Source organism: Anolis sagrei, chromosome 1 (assembly GCF_037176765.1).
Source record: "Anolis sagrei isolate rAnoSag1 chromosome 1, rAnoSag1.mat, whole genome shotgun sequence".
Taxonomy (NCBI): domain Eukaryota; kingdom Metazoa; phylum Chordata; class Lepidosauria; order Squamata; family Dactyloidae; genus Anolis; species Anolis sagrei.
In genome coordinates this window covers 275106862-275128400 of record NC_090021.1, presented here as the reverse complement: position 1 = coordinate 275128400, position 21539 = coordinate 275106862, and the positions used below count along the sequence as shown (strand labels likewise).

The 21539-nt window shown below is 40.2% G+C and overlaps 1 protein-coding gene across 1 annotated transcript in view; it reads right to left on the bottom strand.

Moving 5' to 3' along the window:
• Window positions 1–2943: 2943 nt before the first annotated feature.
• Window positions 2944–21539, bottom strand: part of TTC17 (tetratricopeptide repeat domain 17) — an 81151-nt gene continuing 62555 nt past the window's right edge. Inside the window, exons 22-25 of the mRNA XM_060764547.2 lie at window positions 20818–20901; window positions 16327–16446; window positions 15558–15701; window positions 2944–3981 (exon numbers count right to left, since the gene is read on the bottom strand). Coding sequence (XP_060620530.2) covers window positions 3850–3981; window positions 15558–15701; window positions 16327–16446; window positions 20818–20901 — 480 coding nt within the window. The 3' untranslated portion in view covers window positions 2944–3849. The remainder of the gene's footprint in view (window positions 3982–15557; window positions 15702–16326; window positions 16447–20817; window positions 20902–21539) is intronic.

The window sequence follows — 21539 nt, the reverse complement described above, 5'->3', positions numbered from 1 at the left end:
AATATGGCGAGGATCCTGTGACCTTTGGAAACCGATATGCTGACACTACCGCAAAGGCCGCGGCCCGGAAGGGACGAGGACAAGAGCCGGTCATGGCCCCTTTGCAGGTAAGAGACTGGTTAAGGAAAGATGACTTGTTATATACTCCAGAGGAAGAACAATGGGCCCAGCGTGAGAAAGCTGTAAGGAAAAATGGATGGTTGGTGTTGCCTGACCAGAGGCTGTTTGTACCCAGACAGATAGCTTGGGAAATGATTAAGGAGGCACACCAGGAAACCCATATGGGAAAAACAGCTTTGGCCTCACTAATGGGACGACAACTTTACATAAATGGGCTCACTGCCCTAACAGGAATAGCCTCAGCCAGATGTCATATTTGTGCTGAAAATAACCCCAGAACAGGACCACTGCCACCTCCAGGGGTTCAATATCAAGGAAATACACCTTTTGAATCTTTAGTAGTAGATTTCACTGAAATGCCAAAGTGTGGGCCTCATAAGTATTTGCTTGTGTTTGTATGTACTCATTCTGGATGGCCTGAAGCATATCCAACTAGAACTGAAAAGGCGGCTGAAGTGTCAAGGGCACTTCTTAGAGACATCATCCCAAGATATGGGATTCCTTTGCACATTGGTTCAGATAATGGACCAGCTTTTGTATCAGAAGTCTTACAGTCCTTGGTCCAACTATTGGGGACGAAATGGAAGTTGCATTGTGCATATCGACCTCAGAGCTCAGGAAAAGTAGAAAGGATGAATCAAACTCTAAAAGGAAAATTATCAAAAATGTGTCAAGAGACTCGCTTGCCATGGACTAGGTTACTGCCTATAGCCTTGCTCCATGTTAGATGTACTCCTACTAAGTTTTTGGGCCTGTCCCCGTTTGAACTTATGTATGGAAGACCTCCCCTTGGATTGAGGCATCTTCAAGGAGATATTAATCAATTGGGACAGCAAGCATTAAAAAGGGATGTTCAAGCATTAGGGCTGGCCATAGCCCAACTTCAACAATACACTGAAGAACTAAGACCACCTTGGCCAGCTACTCCTTTACACTCCTTCCGCCCGGGGGACTCAGTGCTGATTAAGGATTGGAGACTAGAACCGTTAAGACCAAAATGGAAAGGGCCTTTTACTGTCTTGCTTTCAACTCCCACAGCTGTCAAAGTGGAAGGAATCAAAGCCTGGATCCATTACACCAGAATAAAAAAGGCACCATCTGAGTGGACTGCGACTCCTGAACAGAAAGATCTCCTGAGACTTCATACCGTCAAACCAACAGCGCCATGAGACCCAGAAAGAGGACTACGGCTCTGGTTTTGACCACATACCTGGAAGCTGGTCAAATAAATCAGACAGAAGATTGAGGAGCACTGTGGAAGTGCCGACGTGTATGGGACATTCTTCAATAATTGTGATAAATGATTCTGTTTGATTGTGTTAAAATTATTGTTATTCTTTTCTTGCTTTAAAATAAGGATCTGACATCCTGAGTTTGCGATGCTACTGTGGAACATTCGCTCGCAAAAAGGGGGGAATGTGGTGGCTGTATGAAGAAAAATAATGAGAAGTGAGGGGTTACCTGTCTGAGAAGGAAAGCAGAATCTTTGGTAGAAGGGAAACTTTACAGATGACTCAGAAACCTTTCAGGCTGGTTTATCTTATGTCAATATTTGAATAAGCCAAGGCTGAAGTTAAATGTGTTACTAGGGTTAGTGCCAAGTACAAAGTTAATAATTATTAACCTAAGGAAGAAGCGGACATTTGAAGATATGGTATAACAGCGCCACCTCCTGTCTGGTTGATGTAAATAGCAGGCAAAATTAAATACACCTTTTAAATGGAGCAATTGAAAAAACTAATATATTATGAATGTATTGTGAATGTATTATGGGGGAAATTAAGGAGAATTAATAAGGAAAATGCTTGTTTTGGATAAATTGAAGAGATATATATGAAGACATATGTATGAAGAGAAATATATGAAATGATGATTCATTCTAAAGATTATGTAAGTCCTCTGGGAATGTAGTCAGCTGATGGAAGGGAAAATAGTGGATCTTGCCAACAAATGTTCTTGGCTGCGATTCCTCGAGGACAAACGGATGTTGATTAGATTGTGTAAATGTCAGGATTTTTCTGCGCATGTGTAACCCTGAGAATCATGCTATAAATGCTGGAGCAAATCTGACTTCCAGTGTGTGTCAGATATTGTATTCTGGACACCCAATCAGGCCTGATTGAATAAAAAGCCTGGAATCTGTTGCTGTCTCCCTTCTCTTCCTTCCTGATTGCATTCATCTGATCCTGGGTAACAAACCTGCTGCTACACTGGCTAGAGCTGATGGGGCCTGCACTCCAACAACACTCGGAGAGCCATCATGGTTCAGCTGTTTTATAGGAGCTGCTACTGTTGATGGTGGTGAAAGAAGGCTGTGACAGAACTCTTTGGCAGAGTGAATCCACAACAGTAGGAAAGCACAGAAAACTGCTTAAAACCGCCAGTCCTTGGGGGGGGGGGGGGGTGGAGAAGAGATTTTTGATTGAAGGTGCCAGAACAATGCAGATAACTGGTTATTTTAGGCAGGTAGTTCTGAGAAGCCCAAACCAGTAACTTTCCAAAGTTCTGTTCAGCTTATCATTTCAGCTTGTTGGGTTCTGAATCTGGGAGGACACTTCAGTAAGCCAAGCCCCCCCCCCCCCACTTTCAAACTTTGCCCCACAATGAATGTGCAATAGACAGGGCAAAGGGGACATGGGAATAGGACCACTGCAGTTCTCCTATTTTGTTCTGTGTAGATTTGACCACATTTAAAGTGGACTCATATAGATTACTATTCAAACAGTTTTACACCATATGTGTTAAAGTAGAACTTCACCTCTATTGAACATTCTGCACATTTTTAGCAAAAGCATTTAACTATTTAAAAAATAGGACTCAATATTCTGTTCATTAACATAATTGTTTATTTTTGTTCCAAGTTCTGTGCCTTTGTTGATTCAGTTGAGATCCTTTACTGACCCAGGCGGACGCTGATTTGGAAACAGACCATTTGGCTTCTCTGATTTTCTCTAGCTTTTAGAGACACACAGAGAAGAAAAGAATGTTTACACATGCCTGTGACATTTGCACCTTACACGCAGTTGGTAAAACATATTATTCATAAAGAGAGGCTAAAGGCTGCCCAGGGCTTCAAATATATATTGATATATTTATTAAAAAACCCCTTTGTTTCTTTTTTGTTTCCCTTTTCTTTTTGTAACAAAAATACCATTTCACACTGAATATGATTCTGTTTCTTCCCCATAAAACAACAGTCAATAAAAAGTATTTGTGTTCTTAAACACATTAAAATGGCTTGCCACCACTTGCTTTCTTATCTCACATCTATCTCTGAGCTGGTAACGCTGCAATATGGACTGGGTGAGGGGATAGAACATGTTTTCCTGATGGATGAAAAGCTAATTATGGCTTCTTGCTACGTACAGTGTCTGCTGCAATGATGTGCTTTGCATTTTCATAGATATGCTAAGACAAGAAGCAGGTTACAGTTTACGCTGGCGTCAAATGGAGAATGATGGAAAATGTGGGATCACAGGAATGTGGAAGATTGCTGAGTTTGGTATCTAATCATACAGATGTTTGGTAAGAGCTTGCTCTTACTAAAGTCCCTCCCCTCAAAAGATGTGTGAAAACAATAAAAACAAAACAAAACCCCAATTCCCAAATCTCAGTTGAAAACCCAGATTCTGAATTTGTGTTAGCACACCTCATTACAAGCATAATAGTGAACAATGATTTCGTTGTTTAAAAAAACAGATACAAGAAAAAGGGAGGAAGACTGTGATCTCAAGGTGAACGTCTCTCCTTTTTCATGAGTAAATGACACTGAATGGCACGAATTCGATTCTTTGCTGGTGCAAATTCAGGTTGGAGTTTCAATGTTGATTCATACCATCTCATGGCCTTCTCGAACTCCTCCTGCAGATATCACAGATGAATAACAATTAAGACGACAAAGTAACACAGATCACAGCACATTATATACCGAATGGGTACTATCCTACTGAGCTAGTGTGGAAAAGACTAAAATTTCTCTGTATTCATGAAAGACTGAAACATTATTGGACCCAGTATATTAATGAAAACAAAAAACTGAGGAAATTGTATTTGTATTGTGAAGGCTTTCATGGCTGGAATCACTGGGTTGTTGTAAGTTTTTCAGGCTATATGGCCATGTTCTCTGGGGATGCCTGCCATAGATGCAGGCAAAACGCCAGGAGAGAATGCTTCTAGAATATAGCCATATAGCCCGAAAAACCTACAACAACCCAGTCATTTTATATATTTCACAAAACCAACATTTTTTTCACAAAGTTAAAAGATGTGGGTGAGACAAATTTCACTAAAAATACAAATGCTACTATTAAGTACTTCTTATCTGTGTGATAAACCAGTGTCCTATCCCCTGAAGTAAAATGATCATATACCACAATTCCAGAATTGAAAAGGTTTGGGCTTTGAGGACATTAAAATAAGAGCATAAATCCCACACTGTGGTTTATTAGAACCAGCCTTGATCGAAGTCACGGCATGATCTAGCCTTATTTCAGTCAACCACACCTTTAACCACGATTTGTCCTGATCACATTTAGTGGTCAATAGAAATCATTTTAATCCTGGAAGCAATGCTTCCAATACCCTTTTGCTGCCTGTGCTGAAGAAGGAGAGAGGAAGAGAAGCACTTAGGTCTGAGCGCTTGGCTTCTTTGTCTATGTAGCACATCATGCGGTCCTCTAGATGCTGGTGAATAGCATGTCTCTTTTTTTTGGGTCTTTTTTATTGTTTTATTGGTTTTTCCCCACTCCCACCCTCCCATCCTTGTATATGCAATTTATACATCAAACTACAGAAGTTACATTTGAAATATCAGTCTCAGTCTTATTTTTTCTACTCCACAACTTAGCACATTTTCTAAATAATTCCTAACTGGTTCCCACATCCTCTTAGTTATTGTGACCTTTTCAATTTTATTCCATTTACAATTTCTTATTTCCACATTTAACATATTAACTATATAGTTATACCAATTAGTCAGTGTCCATTTTGTTTTATCCTTCCAATCCCTCACTAAAACAATTTGTGCACACGCTATTAATTTGTCAACCAATTTTTCCTTTTGTATATTCTTCACTTCTATTATTTGTGCCTCCAGCAAAGGATCACCGCCTTGTCGGGGCGCTGGAGCTTGAGCACCTCAATGATGTCATGAGCGAAACCGTGAAGGGCCACCCAAGACGGGACGGTTGTGGCAGAGAGGTCAGACCAAGCGTGATCCCTGGGGAAGGCAATGGCAAACCACTCCAGTATCCTTGCCAAGAAAACTAAATGGACCAGTACAACCAGAGATATGTCGGTATGCCATTGGAAGATGGGACTCCCAGGTCGGAAGATGGCCAAAATGCTACTGGGGAGGAGCAGAGGATAAGTTCAACTAGCCCCAGATGTGATGACGCAGCTAGCTCAAAGCCGAAAGGAAGGCTAGCGGCCGACGGTACTGGAGGTGAACGACGAATCCGATGCTCTAAAGATCAACACACCATAGGAACCTGGAATGTAAGATCTATGAGCCAGGGCAAATTAGATGTTGTTATTGGTGAGATGTCAAGACTAAAGATAGACATTCTGGGGGTCAGCGAACTGAAATGGACTGGAATGGGCCACTTCACATCAGATGACCACCAGATCTACTACTGCGGACAAGAGGAACATCGAAGAAATGGAGTAGCCTTCATAATTAATAAGAAATTCGCTAAAGCGGTGCTTGGATACAACCCAAAAAATGACAGAATGATCTCAATTCGAGTGCAAGGAAAGCCTTTCAACATTACAGTGATCCAAATATACGCCCCAACCACAGCTGCTGAAGAAGCAGAAGTAGATCAGTTCTATGAGGATCTGCAGGAACTACTGGATAATACACCAAAAAGAGACATTATTTTCATTACAGGAGACTGGAATGCCAAGGTGGGAAGTCAAATGACAACAGGGATCACAGGCAAGCATGGTCTGGGAGAACAAAATGAAGCGGGACGCAGGCTGATAGAATTTTGCCAGGAAAACTCGCTGTGTATAACGAATACTCTCTTCCAACAACCTAAAAGACGGCTTTACACATGGACCTCACCAGACGGTCAACACCGAAATCAGATTGACTACATCCTTTGCAGCCAAAGGTGGCGGACATCCATCCAGTCGGTGAAAACAAGACCTGGAACTGACTGTAGCTCAGATCACGAACTTCTTATTGCCCAATTTAGAATAAAACTAAAGAGATCAGGGAAAATACACAGACCAGTTAGATATGATCTCACTAACATTCCTAGCGAATATACAGTGGAAGTGAAGAACAGATTTGAAGGACTAGATTTAGTAAACAGAGTCCCAGAAGAACTATGGACAGAAGTCCGCGACATTGTTCAGGAGGCGGCAACAAAGTATGTCCCAAAGAAAAAGAAAACCAAGAAGGCAAAATGGTTGTCTGCTGAGACACTGGAAGTAGCCCAAGAAAGGAGGAAAGCAAAAGGAAACAGGGAGAAGGGGAGATATGCCCAGTTAAATGCGCAATTCCAGAGGTTAGCCAGAAGAGACAAGGAACTATTTTTAAATAAGCAATGCTTGGAAGTGGAAGAAGACAACAGAATAGGAAGGACACGAGACCTCTTCCAGAAAATTAGAAACATTGGAGGTAAATTTCAGGCAAAAATTGGTATGATAAGAAACAAAGATGGCAGGGACCTAACAGAAGCTGAAGAAATCAAGAGAAGGTGGCGAGACTATACAGAAGATCTGTATAGGAAGGATAATAATATTGAGGATAGTTTTGACGGTGTGGTGAATGAATTAGAAGCAGACATCCTGAGGAGTGAGGCTGAATGGGGCTTAAGAAGCATTGCTAACAACAAGGCAGCAGGAGACGACGGGATCCCAGCTAAACTGTTTAAAATCTTAAAAGATGATGCTGTCAAGGTGATGCATGCCATTTGCCAGCAAATATGGAAAACACAAGAATGGCCATCAGACTGGAAAAAATCAACTTATATCCCCATACCAAAAAAGGGAAATGCAAAAGACTGCTCAAACTTCCGTACAGTGGCCCTTATTTCTCATGCCAGTAAGGTAATGCTCAAGATCCTGCAAGGAAGACTCCAGCAATACATGGAGCGAGAGTTGCCAGATGTTCAGGCTGGGTTTAGAAAAGGCAGAGGAACGAGAGACCAAATTGCCAATATCCGCTGGATAATGGAGAAAGGCAGGGAGTTTCAGAAAAACATCTACTTCTGCTTCATTGACTATTCTAAAGCCTTTGACTGTGTGGATCATAATAAATTGTGGTAAGTTCTTAGTGGGATGGGCATCCCAAGCCACCTTGTCTCTCTCCTAAGGAATCTGTACAAGGACCAAGTAGCAACAGTAAGAACTGACCACGGAACAACAGACTGGTTCAAGATTGGGAAAGGCGTACGGCAAGGCTGCATCCTCTCACCCAACCTTTTTAACTTGTATGCAGAACACATCATGCGATGTGCGGGGCTGGATGAATGCAAAGCTGGGGTGAAAATTGCTGGAAGAAACATTAACAACCTCAGATATGCAGATGACACCACCCTAATGGCCGAAAGCGAGGAGGAGCTGAGGAGCCTTCTAATCAAGGCGAAAGAAGAAAGCGCAAAAGCCGGGTTGCAGCTAAACGTCAAAAAAACCAAGATTATGGCAACAAGAATGATTGACAACTGGAAAATAGAGGGAGAAACCGTGGAGGCCGTGACGGACTTTGTATTTCTAGGTGCAAAGATTACTGCAGATGCAGACTGTAGCCAGGAAATCAGAAGACGCTTACTTCTTGGGAGGAGAGCAATGTCCAATCTCGATAAAATAGTAAAGAGTAGAGACATCAGACTGGCAACAAAGATCCGCCTAGTCAAAGCCATGGTATTCCCTGTAGTAACCTACGGATGTGAGAGCTGGACCTTAGGGAAGGTTGAGCGAAGGAAGATCGATGCTTTTGAGCTGTGGTGTTGGAGGAAAGTTCTGAGAGTGCCTTGGACTGTGAGAAGATCCAACCAGTCCATCCTCCAGGAAATAAAGCCCGACTGCTCACTGGAGGGAAAGATACTAGAGACAAAGTTGAAGTACTTTGGCCACATCATGAGGAGACAGGAAAGCCTAGAGAAGACAATTATGCTGGGGAAAGTGGAAGGCAAAAGGAAGAGGGGCCGACCAAGGGCAAGATGGATGGATGACATCCTTGAAGTGACTGGACTGACCTTGAGGGAGCTGGGGGTGGTAACGGCCGACAGGGAGCTCTGGCGTGGGCTGGTCCATGAGGTCACGAAGAGTCGGAGACGACTGAACGAATGAACAACAACATTATTTGTGCACGTAGTACATTTCTATTAACCATTACTATTTGTAAATTTAACATTCTATTGATTTCTCCTTCAATCACTTTCCAGTATTCTTGCTCTTGATCACATTCCCATATCATATGATTAAACACCCCTCTTTGTTCACAGCCATGCCAACACCTATCTTTTATCCTTGGTATGAAGCATGAAAGTTGTGCAGGAGTTCTGTACCATTTTTGTAACATTTTCCTTCTTGCTTCCCTTAATACATTATACTTTTCATTTGCTATATTATTTACTTGCTTTTGGATGTCTTCTCTCTCAATTTCCATGTCCATTCTCCATGTTTGGAAAATTTCCTCTATTATTTCTTCTTTTACTGTTATGATTTGGTCGTACAGATCTCCTGCCACTTTCTTTTCCCCTCTCAAACATTTCCTAATCACCTTCTCAAATGGACTATCCTGTTCTCTAATTTTTCCCCTCCGTCTAAAAATTTCCTGTCTTATAGCCCAGCTTTCAATCCAATTCCCTGACCCTATCCAATTCTGAATTTCTTTTTGTTCTACAGGGTTTTCATCATCTGTATAGAGATCGTCTACTAACCTTTTCCCTCTACTTTCAATTAATCTCAATGTTTTGCCTATAATTTCATCACTATTATAATTCATTTGCCATATAGTTGCCCAACTTTCACGCTTCGTACCAGGGATAAAAGATAGATGTTGGCATGGTTGTGAACAAAGAGGGGTGTTTAATCATATGATATGGGAATGTGCTCAAGTGCAAGAATACTGGAAAGTGATTGAAGGAGAAATCAATAGAATGTTAAATTTACAAATAGTAATGGTTAATAGAAATGTACTACGTGCACAAATAACAGAAGTGAAGAATATACAAAAGGAAAAATTGGTTGACAAATTAATAGTGTGTGCACAAATTGTTTTAGTGAGGGGTTGGAAAGATAAAACAAAATGGACACTGACTAATTGGTATAACTATATAGTTAATATGTTAAATGTGGAAATAAGAAATTGTAAATGGAATAATATAGATAAAATTGAAAAGGTCACAATAACTAAGAGGATCTTATTCTCATTGCCTGGATTTAACTTCTTTCTTTCCCCCCACACTTTTGCTGTTTCTTTAAAGGGTTTGTGAATAGCATGTCTCAACAGTTCGAATCAACAAAGCCAACAGTGGAGAATGCTGGGAGGGGTAGTCTAACAGTATCTGAGGTCACTTGATTCCCACATACTGGACCCAGGGCTAAAACATAGGCCCCATCTACACTGACATATTAATGCAGTTTCTCAACCTGGGGGTCGGAGCCTCTGGAGGGTGTCAGAGAAGTCGCCAAAGAGCATCAGAAAACACAACTCCCAAATGTCCAGGTCTATTTTCCCCAAACTCCACCAGTGTTCACATTTGGGCATATTGAGTATTTTTGCCAAGTTTGGTCCAGACCTATCTTTGTTTGAGTTGTAGGCGAACTACAACTCCAAAACTCAAGGTCAATGCGCACCAAATCTCTCCAGTATTTTCTGTTGGTCGTGGGAATTCTGTGTGCCAAGTTTGGTTCAATTCCATCACTGGTAGAGTTCAGACTGCTCTTTGATTGTAAGTTAACTATAAATCCCATCAACTACAATTCCCCAATGACAAAATCAATCCCTCCCCACAATCCTACCAGTATTCAAATTTGGGCATCTTGGGTATTTGTGCTAAATTTAGTCAAGTGAATGAAAATACATCCTGCATATCAGATATTTACATTACAGTTCATAACAGTAGTTCAGAAATTACAGTTATGCAGTGGCAACGAAAATATTTTATGGTGGTGGGGGGGGGGGGGGTCATCACAACATGAGGAACTGTATTTAGGTGGTTGCAGCATCAGGAAGGTTGAGAACCACTGGTGTAGAGTCTAACTCATATAGTGCAGCTCAATTCAGTTAAACTGCATTATATGAATCTACACTGACCATATAATGCAGCTTCAAACTGCATTTATTATATGGCAGTGTAGATGGGGCCATAGTTAAAACTTCTATCTGAACTGGATTATTGTGATTGGCATAAAGGAAGATACATGTGTTATCTTTGCATTGCTCCAGCCATTGAAATTGTCTGCATAATGCTTCAATGTGAGAAACACTTCATGACATCTCTTGGCTCAGTTCAATTATGTTAGCCTGGCATGTATGAGGTCACCATACAAAACACATTCCATATGGAACAGTATGTTTGGTTGGCTGCCATATTATAAAGCTGAGGCAGGGAATTACCTGAGTCTGGGGGTCATATAGAACCACTCACTCTCTGATCTATTCCCACCGATAAAATATTCTTATTCTTATTTATACAGAAACTTGTGACTTAAAAAAAAAGGCAGACAAGCATTATGCAAACATTGTCATCACTCTCTAGGATACAAAGGGTGTGTGTGTATAATTTGCTTTCTGGGCTATAAACCAGAAAAGCCTCAAAACGGCCCCCCACAGATACTTTCTAAAGGGTGAGTAAATTTTTTTTAAAGTTATGGGTGAATCACCAATGGGGCCCCATAGCCTAGATTGATCATATCATAACATAACATTGACTCCCTGCCATGGGTCCATAATTCAGAATTTTGACTGACATAAGGCAAAAAAACCATTTGGTGGTTCTTGGAGGAGAGCATCCCTAGCAGAATGATTAATTTTTTTTTAAGTCTTCCCTTTTTAAACTGTAGCTTATTGCGTACTTGCTATTTTAGCCCAACTTCTTTTCAATTTATAACCTCCTTTTGCACATGGAAAAAACAGACTCACACATATGGGCATATTTAGAACAGCTCAATGAGAAATAGGCCACACTGATTTTCTTAGATGCAGAAAAGTCTTCAGACAATCTGAACTGGCCTTCCTTATTAACAGCCCTAGAAGAAATGTCTTCTGGTGACACTTTCACCAAATGGGTTACATCAATATATTCAGTACGGAAATCTCCTAATGGAGAGTTATCTAACCTATTTGAGATACAAAGAAAACATGACCAGGATGTCTATCATTGTCCATTTTGCTTATTTTAGTACCTGAAGTCTCAAATAAAACTGAAGCTATAAAGCTATAAAAATAAAAAAATCTTATAAATTAAGAGCATTTACAGATGATCTGGTGATTACTTTGAAAAAATCCTTTGAAGCATATAAAAAGATTAATGACTAATTTAAAAGCCTTTGGAGATCTGGCAGGATTCAAGATTAATAAATAAAAGCCAATGATGCTGGTTAAAAACATAAACATGATAGCTCAAACAGAACTGATACAGACAACTGGATTTAAAATGGAAAGAAAGGATGAAATATTTGGGCATTACAATGACAAATATGAAATGTATATTATTTTAAAATAACTATGTTAAGTTGTGTAATGGAACATGCAGAAAATGTGAAATTTAAACTGGTCTTTGTTAGGAAGGATATCAGTGATAAAAAAAATGAATGTATTACCTAGAATGTTCCTATTCCAGATACTACCAGTTTTGACAAAGGATTTGTCATTTAAACAATGGCAGAAGGATATATAGCCCTTTCCCGGAGAAGTCAAATCTGGCCACGGTGGTACATCCTGGTTGGACTACTGTAATGCACTCTACATGAAGCTGCCTTTGAAAAGTGTTCGGAAACTTCAGTTGGCCCAAAGAGCTGTGACATCTCCACTGGCTGCCAATACGTTTCTGTGGTTTTTTTGACCTACAAAGCCCTATATGGCTCCAGTCCAGATTATCTGAAGGACTGCATCTCTTTCTATGAATTTGTGAGTCATCTATGATCTACTAGGGAGGACCTTCTTTCGGCCCCACTACCCATTCAAGCATGCTTGGTGGGAACACAGGAGAGGGCTTTTTCAATGGCTACTCCCAAGCTGTGGAATTCTCTCCCAAGAGAAACCAGAATGGCCCCATCCCTGCTGGTCCGCAAGCAGGTCAAGACTTTCCTCTGCCCAAAGGCTTTTGGGGAAGGATAAGGGGAAGCTCTGGGGTGGGTGGGTGAGATTGTGTGTGTGTGTGTGTGTGTGTGTGGGGGGGGGGGATGAATTTTAAGGGCCATTTTAATGTATTTGCTGTATTTTAATTATACTATAATGTTATTATTAAATTGTTTTTAACTTTTGTATTGCTTTTAAAAAACTGTTTAATGTGGATAGATGTTAGCCGCCTTGAGTCCCCATGGGGAGAAAGGCAGAATATAAATAATAATAACATATCTAAGTTTATTTTGCAAAGAAAAAAGTTCAGAGTGAAACTCAAAACATAGCAAGGGGTAAAGCAAAGAGGACATTTTACTCCAGCAAATTTGAAAAATATACTTTGTGGTCCAAAACAAAAGACTATCAGAATTAGAAGTCTATGACCTGAGGCATGGATATTTATGGTACAGATCTTGAGAAGCCAGATCTGGCCATGGTAGTACATGCCTTAGTTATATCCCATCTGGATCACTGTAACACACTCTACGTGGGGCTGCCTATGAAGAGTGTTCAGAAACTTCAGCTGGTCCAAAGAGCAGCACCCAGCTTGCTAACTGGGGCTGACTATAGGGGCAGGCAACCCATCTGTTACAGTAGCTCCACTGGCTGCCAGTTTGTTTCCAGACACAATTCAAAGTGCTGGTTATGACCTTTAGAGCACTAGATAATTTAGGTCCAGACTATTTGGCTGACGATGTCTCCTTATGAAAACCTGCCCGGGCCCTGAGTTCTTCAACAGAAGTCCTTCTCTCAGTCCCACCTCCATCTCAAGCTCTGCTGGTGGGGAGAGAGTGGGCCTTCCTTCTTAGTGGTGGCTCCTTGACTTTGGAACTCCCTGCCCAGGGAAGCAGAATGGCCTCTTCCTTGCTGAGCTTCCAGGGGCTAAAACCTTTTCATTCAGGCAGGCTTTTAAAGAAGAAGGTTTTAAGGATCATGTCAGAGGCTGCTGTGTATTTATAAGTTTTTATGTATTTAATCTGAATTGTTTTTAATATTAATGATGCTTAATACTGTTTTAATATTTGTATATTTGTATATTTTAAATTGTATTGTAATGCTTTTAATGTTAGCATTTGGCATTGAATGTCTGCCTTCTTATGTGTAAACCACCCTGAGTCCCCTTGGGTATAGAAATAAATTACTATTATTATTATTATTTATTATTATTATTATTATTAGAAACACAAGATTAGTACACAGCAAACAATGCTGGGTTGTCTTGGATCTTCTTCTTCTTCCTCTTCTTCCTCTTCTTATTATTATGATGCAAGGCACAATGCATCAGGTCAGAGCTTTTCAGAAATGTATAGCCAAAGAGAGTTAAAAAAAACATCAATTGAAAAGTCACAGGATTGTTTGGCAAGATCAACCAAGACATATGTTTTCCTTTGCTGCTCCCTACTGTTAATCTTTGACCAAAAGAGGCTTTTTTAGTATTGCCATATTCTTCCTGCCCAATCTGCTAATTTGCAAGGTTAGCACTCTTCCTAATTATGAAAAAGCTTTTATCAAGCAGTGACTATTTCTCCCTCTTCTCCATTATTTTCCTTACTCTGAGTGATGTAAATAACTTCCCTTTTTATTAGCTAAAGCAGGAAAAGAAAATCTCCTGATTGGTATTTATAAGGATATGTGTGGTGGATCACCATGAGTTTCCTAAAATAATATTAATTACCACATATTATTAAGTACTTTTCCATGTATTTGCATAGGTAATAGGAAATATTGCCATTTCAACAATTGTTCCTATGGGTACACTTTGCCTTTGATAGTTAGAAAATATTTTGGGGTGAATGAGATGGGGATGAAAATGAAGATAGGAATCTTTGCACAGAGGGTGACTGATGGCTTCTAGACACTGCCCGACCCTGCTGTTATGTCATGCAGGTTCCATGCCTGAAGGTGCCCAATGCATGCCTGTTATATAAAAAGCTCATCAGGTAAATCTAATGAGCTGGTGATTTTGCATTTACTTGTATTCATATGGATGCAAATATCCATAAGGGTATATGTGTGTACATATGCAAACATTATTGAAAGGTTGAATGACCTTCCTAAGACCAGCTAGCAACAGTGTAGGTGAAAGGAGAGGCTGAGGTATGGATCAACTAGATATGCCTTGCTGGGAACTGGAGAACAGTGTTGTAATAGATAGAAGAGCACAGCATGCTCTGTGGGGTGAGGATAGTGTGTGGCCTACAGTGCTGTTTTTAATGGCAGCTAAGGCAGGGGTGTCAAACTCATTTTCATCAAGGGCCGCGTTAGCCTTAAGGTTGCCTCTAAAGGGCTATTGAATCCATGGATGGAGAATTAGTGGATACAGAGAGCCAACTATACTATTTTACATAGTGGTCAGTGCTCTTTAGTTTTTACCCAATTTGAGTCCTGAGATGTTATTAAGCTACAAAACTTATCACTTGATTATCTGCCATGCAGACTGGGGATAATGAGAATTGCAAGCCAACGGCACTTGTGGTTCTGAGATTGGGGAAAGGTTAAAGGGCATTTTAAGGTCAGATATCATATCCACAAGTCTTGCATCTAAATTCAAACTTCGGTATCCTGACTAAACAGAGAAAACTGCAGTCTTACAGATGTGACTGTATAAAGCCCCCATCAGCTCTAGTCATGATGTATAACAGTGGTTCCCAACTTTGGTCCTCCAGATGTTTTGAACTTCAACTCCCAGAAACCCCAGCCAGCTTACCAGTTGTTAGGAATTGTGGGAGCTGAAGTCCAAAACACCTGGAGGACCAAAGGTTGGGAACGATTGATGTACAATGATGAGGAATATGGGAGTTGTAATCCTGTATCTGGAGTGTCACATAAAATGGCATGGCGGGCTGGATTTGGCCCACGGGTCGTGACTTTGACATATGTGGGTAAAAAAGTCCTCTACACCAGACTAAAGGAAAGAAGACACAGATTGCATGATTGCTGACTAAACCATTCCCTGAGAATTAGATGATACAAACTATCAGAACTAGAAGAACAATCCCTATCCCACTTCTGCTTGCTGTCTCCATCTGAAGCTATGGATTCTGCTCTTGCTCCTAAATTCCAACATCTGTAATACTTGGAGCTTCAGGATGCTATACAAGGAAATGAAACTGAATCTAGTGATTTATTCACTCACCATTGCTACATAGACATTGGCCAATGTGAAATGATTGACAACGAAGTGTGGGGCGATTTCTACTGCCATTGTAGCCACAACGATGGCATCATTCCAAAGCTTTGCATTGTGGAAGATGTTTGCTAGGCTTATGAGTGGCACATCCTGAAAAAGAAAAATGGAACAAATCTGTTGAGCAGAATGTGTTGCCTTTTAAAGCAGGTCACTGACAATGATGGCAATTGAAAGAAAGCGCTCCACATATTAGGCTTTTCTTCAGTGCATTTCTTCAAGGGCAGAATTTCCCTTTGCTGTTACAGTAGATATGCTGGAAGGGGATTCTGGGATCAACAGTCCTCTAAAACAAAATTTAAAAGCTGTTCTCAAGAAAGGGGAGAACCAATAAGCCTCCTCCACATAGCTCTAAAGGAATCCCTCTAAAATGGCTTACCATTTGGCACAGCAAAGAATAAAAATCAGCAAGATACCCATAAGTACTGTGAGTGAAGTGCCTTTCACACTGTTTATACACATTACAAAGGTACAAAACAGCCTACCTCAAGATGCCCTGGATTACAGCACCTGACACCCTAACCTCCATGCCTAATGGTTATTTTGCTGGAGATGGTGAGAGTTATAGTCCAATTTGTCAGGCTGGCAAATAAGACTGTTGTAGAGAGTGGTTTCAGGGCAGCTGCTACACTTCTGCTGTGACTCAGTGAATGTACACAGACAGCTACATATCACAAACAGCCCCAGTGAACCAAGGTAGACAATGTTACCTACACACCTTCATGTGGTACGGCGTATGATGTAAGGCTTGCCGGAGGCAGTCAATTGCTTTCTTTCCTTGACCTTTTACCCTCCAGTAGAGCGCTGCCATGCTGGAGAGGACCCATGAGGTTTGATTCTGGTATGGCACAAAAAACATGAAAAGGTAGAACATTACGGATTGCCACTTACTGATTGCCAAGCCCTTGTTATTTCTCTCCTCCAGCCTAAGTTTATACCAAAATTATGGAAAATTAAAGGCTAATTTGTATGAATATGATAACACTTCGCTTTTATAGGGAATAATGTATGAGATAACGTATGCAGATGTTGCTTACTGTTATAATTGCTATGCATTTTTCTTCCAGAATTGGAACCCTGCCTATTCCTGAGTGTGTAAGAATGCTGCCACTTTGTGGTGATTTACAGTATTTGCTCAATTGTCTGTTATAAGGCATATTCCCCAATGTGGTGTCCTGGGGAAGAAATGTGGCCAGAGAAAGAGGAAAGGGGTGAGCCTGGAATGAACAATACCATTAATAAGTCTTCAAAGGAATAAAAAAGGACCCTCGGCTTCTTTGAACCAATTTATGACCTGCTGAGTGCATGTGGTTTGAAACCCTGATATACCACCAAAGAGAAAGATAAACACATGCCCTGTGAAAGGTGGAGAATACTTAAGCAACAAGTGAGAGCCCCTCCATCCATATCCCAACTGCCATTGCTCCAGTTTCAGAGGGAGAGAAGAACAGTCAAATTTAGCTCCATTGACTGGTGAAAGCCCCTTCTCTATTTTCCAACCTCCACTGCTGAGGGAGAAAAGAGCAGCCAGAAACTGCTGTTTTTCCTTGTGTGTCCTACCTTTTTAAGATTGTTTTTGTGGATGGTGTGATTGGGATTCTGGGATTGGGTATGGAGTTAATGTTTAATTGTTTTGGCGATATTAATGCTTGCATTTTTATTTTTGTATTTTAATGTATTCACATTGTTTTAATTAGTGTTGTTTTATATCTATTGATATATATCTATTGATAGCCACCTTGAGTGAAAGAGAGAAAGATGGGATGAAAATAAAATAAATAGTAATGATGACAAGGAGGAGGGGGGAGGGTGGGAAATGATCAACTTAGTTTTGGTTGGAGGATGAGGCATAAAGACTCTACATAAATTAAAAATACATTTAATTACGATGTAATACAAGATGCAGTCTCTACCTTTTAAAATATATCTTTTAATCCACCCCCCCCCCCTGCACATTTAAACCCAGAGGATATTAGTACACTTAGACTTTCCAGGTGAGCTAGGTGAATTCTGTGGGTGAAATGGCCAGGGTTCCTAACTATTCCACCAATTTCAGAATTTATATATGTTGGAGCTTATGTCAAAATCTGAGCCCAACATGCTGCCCACAATTCTGTGAATCTATGGGATAGGTTCCTACAAAAGTCATGGCCAGGTCATGTCATTACAGGGAAGTAGCAGTGGCAGCAAACCCCACATTTTCAGGAAATGGGCGTGATAATTTTAATTTGTTAATACGTTATTTGCACCAAACTTTACAGACTGTGTCTTTAAAATGCTATAACGAGACACCTCACATAAAGCTGATGTATCATTTGAATACAGTAAAGAAAATACGTGTTTCTTGGGTCATGGGCCGTGCTCACAAACGACTCAGACCATAGAAGGAGGTCTAAATCATAAGACATACTAAAGCTGCTTAGATGGAACAGAGTGAACTACCTAATACTGAATCATAGCAGATACCCTTCTAATCTTGTATTAATACCAACTGATATCCTGAGGCTTTAGGTAGGATTCTTCCTTCACTGTATCTAAAGATGGAAGAACCCACAATCTTTAGCATGTAAAACAAGTGTTTACCACTGAGATATGCCCCTCCCCAACATTAAACAGGTAAATAAAATGAGGTGCATGTTAACAGCAAAGAAATGGTGTCTATTTGGGGAAAACCTTTTTTGAAATCTGAGTAAAGAAAAATTAGGTTCATACTTGACCTATGCCTTTTGCTTTGAAATGTGTTATGCCAATTGTGTTTTCCCCACTATAACACATTTTTCATTGGAATGCATCTGTGCTCATTTGAATCCTCAACATTAAAGTGCGGTGGATAAAACTACATACATTTTAAACAACCAGATCTGTCACCTCTCTTTTAGGTATTGAAGGTTATGCAAAACAATGCCGTCTTAGATGTCCTTCAGAAACCGTCATATATATTCAATGTCCTATATTCTTATTAGATTTTGAAGGTCTCAAAATTTCAAGCAGCTTCATATGAGAGGAGGAAATTTTCCATTTAGGCTTTGTAAAAAGAGCACTTTGACTTGAGCAAGGGCCATCCATTCCTGCCATGTAGGAACATACAATCAAAGCACTCACAAGAGGTGGTCAATGTATATGTTAAATATGATTGTATGTGTATGTGTGTGTGTGTATATATATATATATGCTTAGATGGTTGAATATTATTATATGTATGTGTTCAGGAGGTAAAAGACAGTCATGGATGTACATAAAGGGCTAACTATTTAGAAATGGCAGAACTAGGGGGATGGGACCAAGCTCAGCACTCTGAGTTAGGTTGCCATGGAGAAAGGGGTGGAGCCAACTGCACTTTCCAGAAGCAGACATTTTGAGACTTCAGTCCTTTGGTCATCGAGCCAAAGGGAAGGTGGTTCAAACGTGTGGTGAACCAAACTAAGGGAAAGCTTTTAGCCCGAGTGATTTAAATAAGTCAAGGGAACTTATTTAGGTTTGTGGTTTGGCTGTGTGCTAACAGAAGAAGAAATCCCACTGGGAATCTTTACTTCAGCAGGAAGTTAATTAATCGGTCAAATAAGGAAACATATTTAGAAGTGTAACAACTAAATAACTAGTTGGTGAAGTAAAAGACATCCTAAAGTTATATTAAGATTTGTTGAAACTGTAATTCGTAAAGCTTTATACCTCAGGAGAAGAGAACTCTGAAAACATTAAGACGCTTCCATACTCCAAATAAACTTGTTCTTGTTTTAGTAACTCAAGTCTCAGTGCACTATTTCAAAGAAAAGAAAGGAAACCTCGCTACACACCAAAAGAAACACTACAGAGTGGTAGCAGTGAATATATTTGAAAATAGGGGAATCCATTAATAAACTAAATAGGAAACTCTTATTAATTGGTGGCAGCATGGCCTAGTACCCCCCAGATGGTGGCAGCGTACTAGATTGAATAGAATATCAGACAACGAAGAGGAAGCCTTTACAATATTAATACAAAAAGAGTTACAAATCAGTTTTTGGTCAACTTTAGATTCGGTTTGGTTATTTGGGGTGCTGATTCAGAAAATTGCATTGGATAGACCACATCAGCTGTAGTTTCTGATACAGAACATATGCCATCCAATAGTTGCCATCTGCTCACCCACAGAAATCATATTTAATAAACTTTGGCACTATAAGAGGGTTTCGTGAGACCAGTCGCTCTCATTGCAACGGTGTAGTAACAGTGAGGCCGCAGACCATATTTTAGTTTTTGCGGACCACTGGTGATCCACGGACCACAGGTTGGAAACCACTGGTCTAGATCTAGCTTTTCTAGGGAAGGGTAGACCAATCAAAGCTGGGTGAAATTACTCCTGGTTAAAAAGCAACCTGGACTTTCAGGAACAGTCATCCCAAAAACACTCCTAGCTAAAAACTCAGAGGGAGTCTAGTTTCAACAGTGAGGTTTATAGTTGTGTCTGGTGCTACTGTCTTGTTTGGACTATCTATCTTGTCTGGATGGAGCCTCAGTTTATTCATTCACACTCACTCTTTCAATGCATTAAACAACAATTCAGGACATAATTAGATACCTTTGCTGCTTTATGATGCAGAGATGAGGTTAGATTCTTAACATATCATGAATTTAAAATATTGACTGAGTTCCTGCTGACCAGCATAACTACATCAGTATAAGTGGCACTAGTACAGAGGCAGCAGCACGAGCAAAATGTGTGCAGTGGAAGCCTTCTCTGTCATTGTCTAGAAAGAAAACTGCTGACTCCAAGCAGCCAATATTCTGCTGGGTTCTGGATAGGTCTTTTGAGGCTAAAGGTACTCTGGGAAAGGGGATTTGGAAAATCACAAGGGATTAGCTTTCTCTCTGGCTGGGGACAAAAAACTTTCCCTGTTGCTGTGTGTAACCCTGAAACAAGGGCACAACTATAAATCATTAGGCTAAGAAGCTAACTGTTGAAGAAGAGATACCCGACACAATGAAGTAATCAGTACTATGTATTATGACTATGGTAGAATCAAGTCTCTATTTTTGTTGTGCAATTAATGTCTCACAGACTGCATGCCAGACTGTTTTTATCCTGTCTCCCATGTAGACATTGATTATACTACACTGTATGATGTCGCGTACAAGACCAATATGATCAGCACAGCAATTGTTAAGGCAATACTATAGATAACAGAGATGGTTATCACTCAGCTCAAATCACTGTGATATGTGAAGCTACCTTTTCTAGAACTTTGGCTATTCGAGTTCCAACTTGTTCTAAAGACTGTGGCGGATAATGGTCTTTTCCCAGATTCTGCAGTACCTGAGGAAAAAGAAAAGGCGACAGCTCAGAAAAAAAAATACAGCCAAATTGATTTAAGAATATTCTAAAATCTTTTTCATTAAAGATATCATTTCTTCCTTTCTGACAGGCTGAGCCCATGCAAATATTATAGTTAAACTTCTTTGTATTCTGGAAATGAAGGTACACAACAATCAAATACAGAATGGATCCAACAACAACTTTATTCTTATATCCTGCCACCATCTCCTCAAATGGATTCGGGGCGGCTTACAGACAGCATAAAAGTGATCACAAAATAAAACACATGCACATATAAAAACATCAACTCAGACTCAATCCAGTTTTCACAATGCAATTGTCATACAGTGAAAATCTGTCAGTCCAGATCCAAATCAAGGAAATGTAAAGATGCTATGATTCAGCCTGTATGAAAAATCATTGATAAGAGACTTTTTAAAAACCTTGAGGTAGCAGTTTGGATATTTTAGAGGTCAGACACCAGTCCTTTGACAAAGATTGTGTGCCTGTTCCTCCCAGCCGTACACATGGATTTTTCTACCTTTCCCACCCACACAGTGTAGTCTTGTTCTCTGCAGACAATTAATGATTCTGCTAATGGTTAGATTTTGCAACTGAAATAAATAAGGAACATCAGA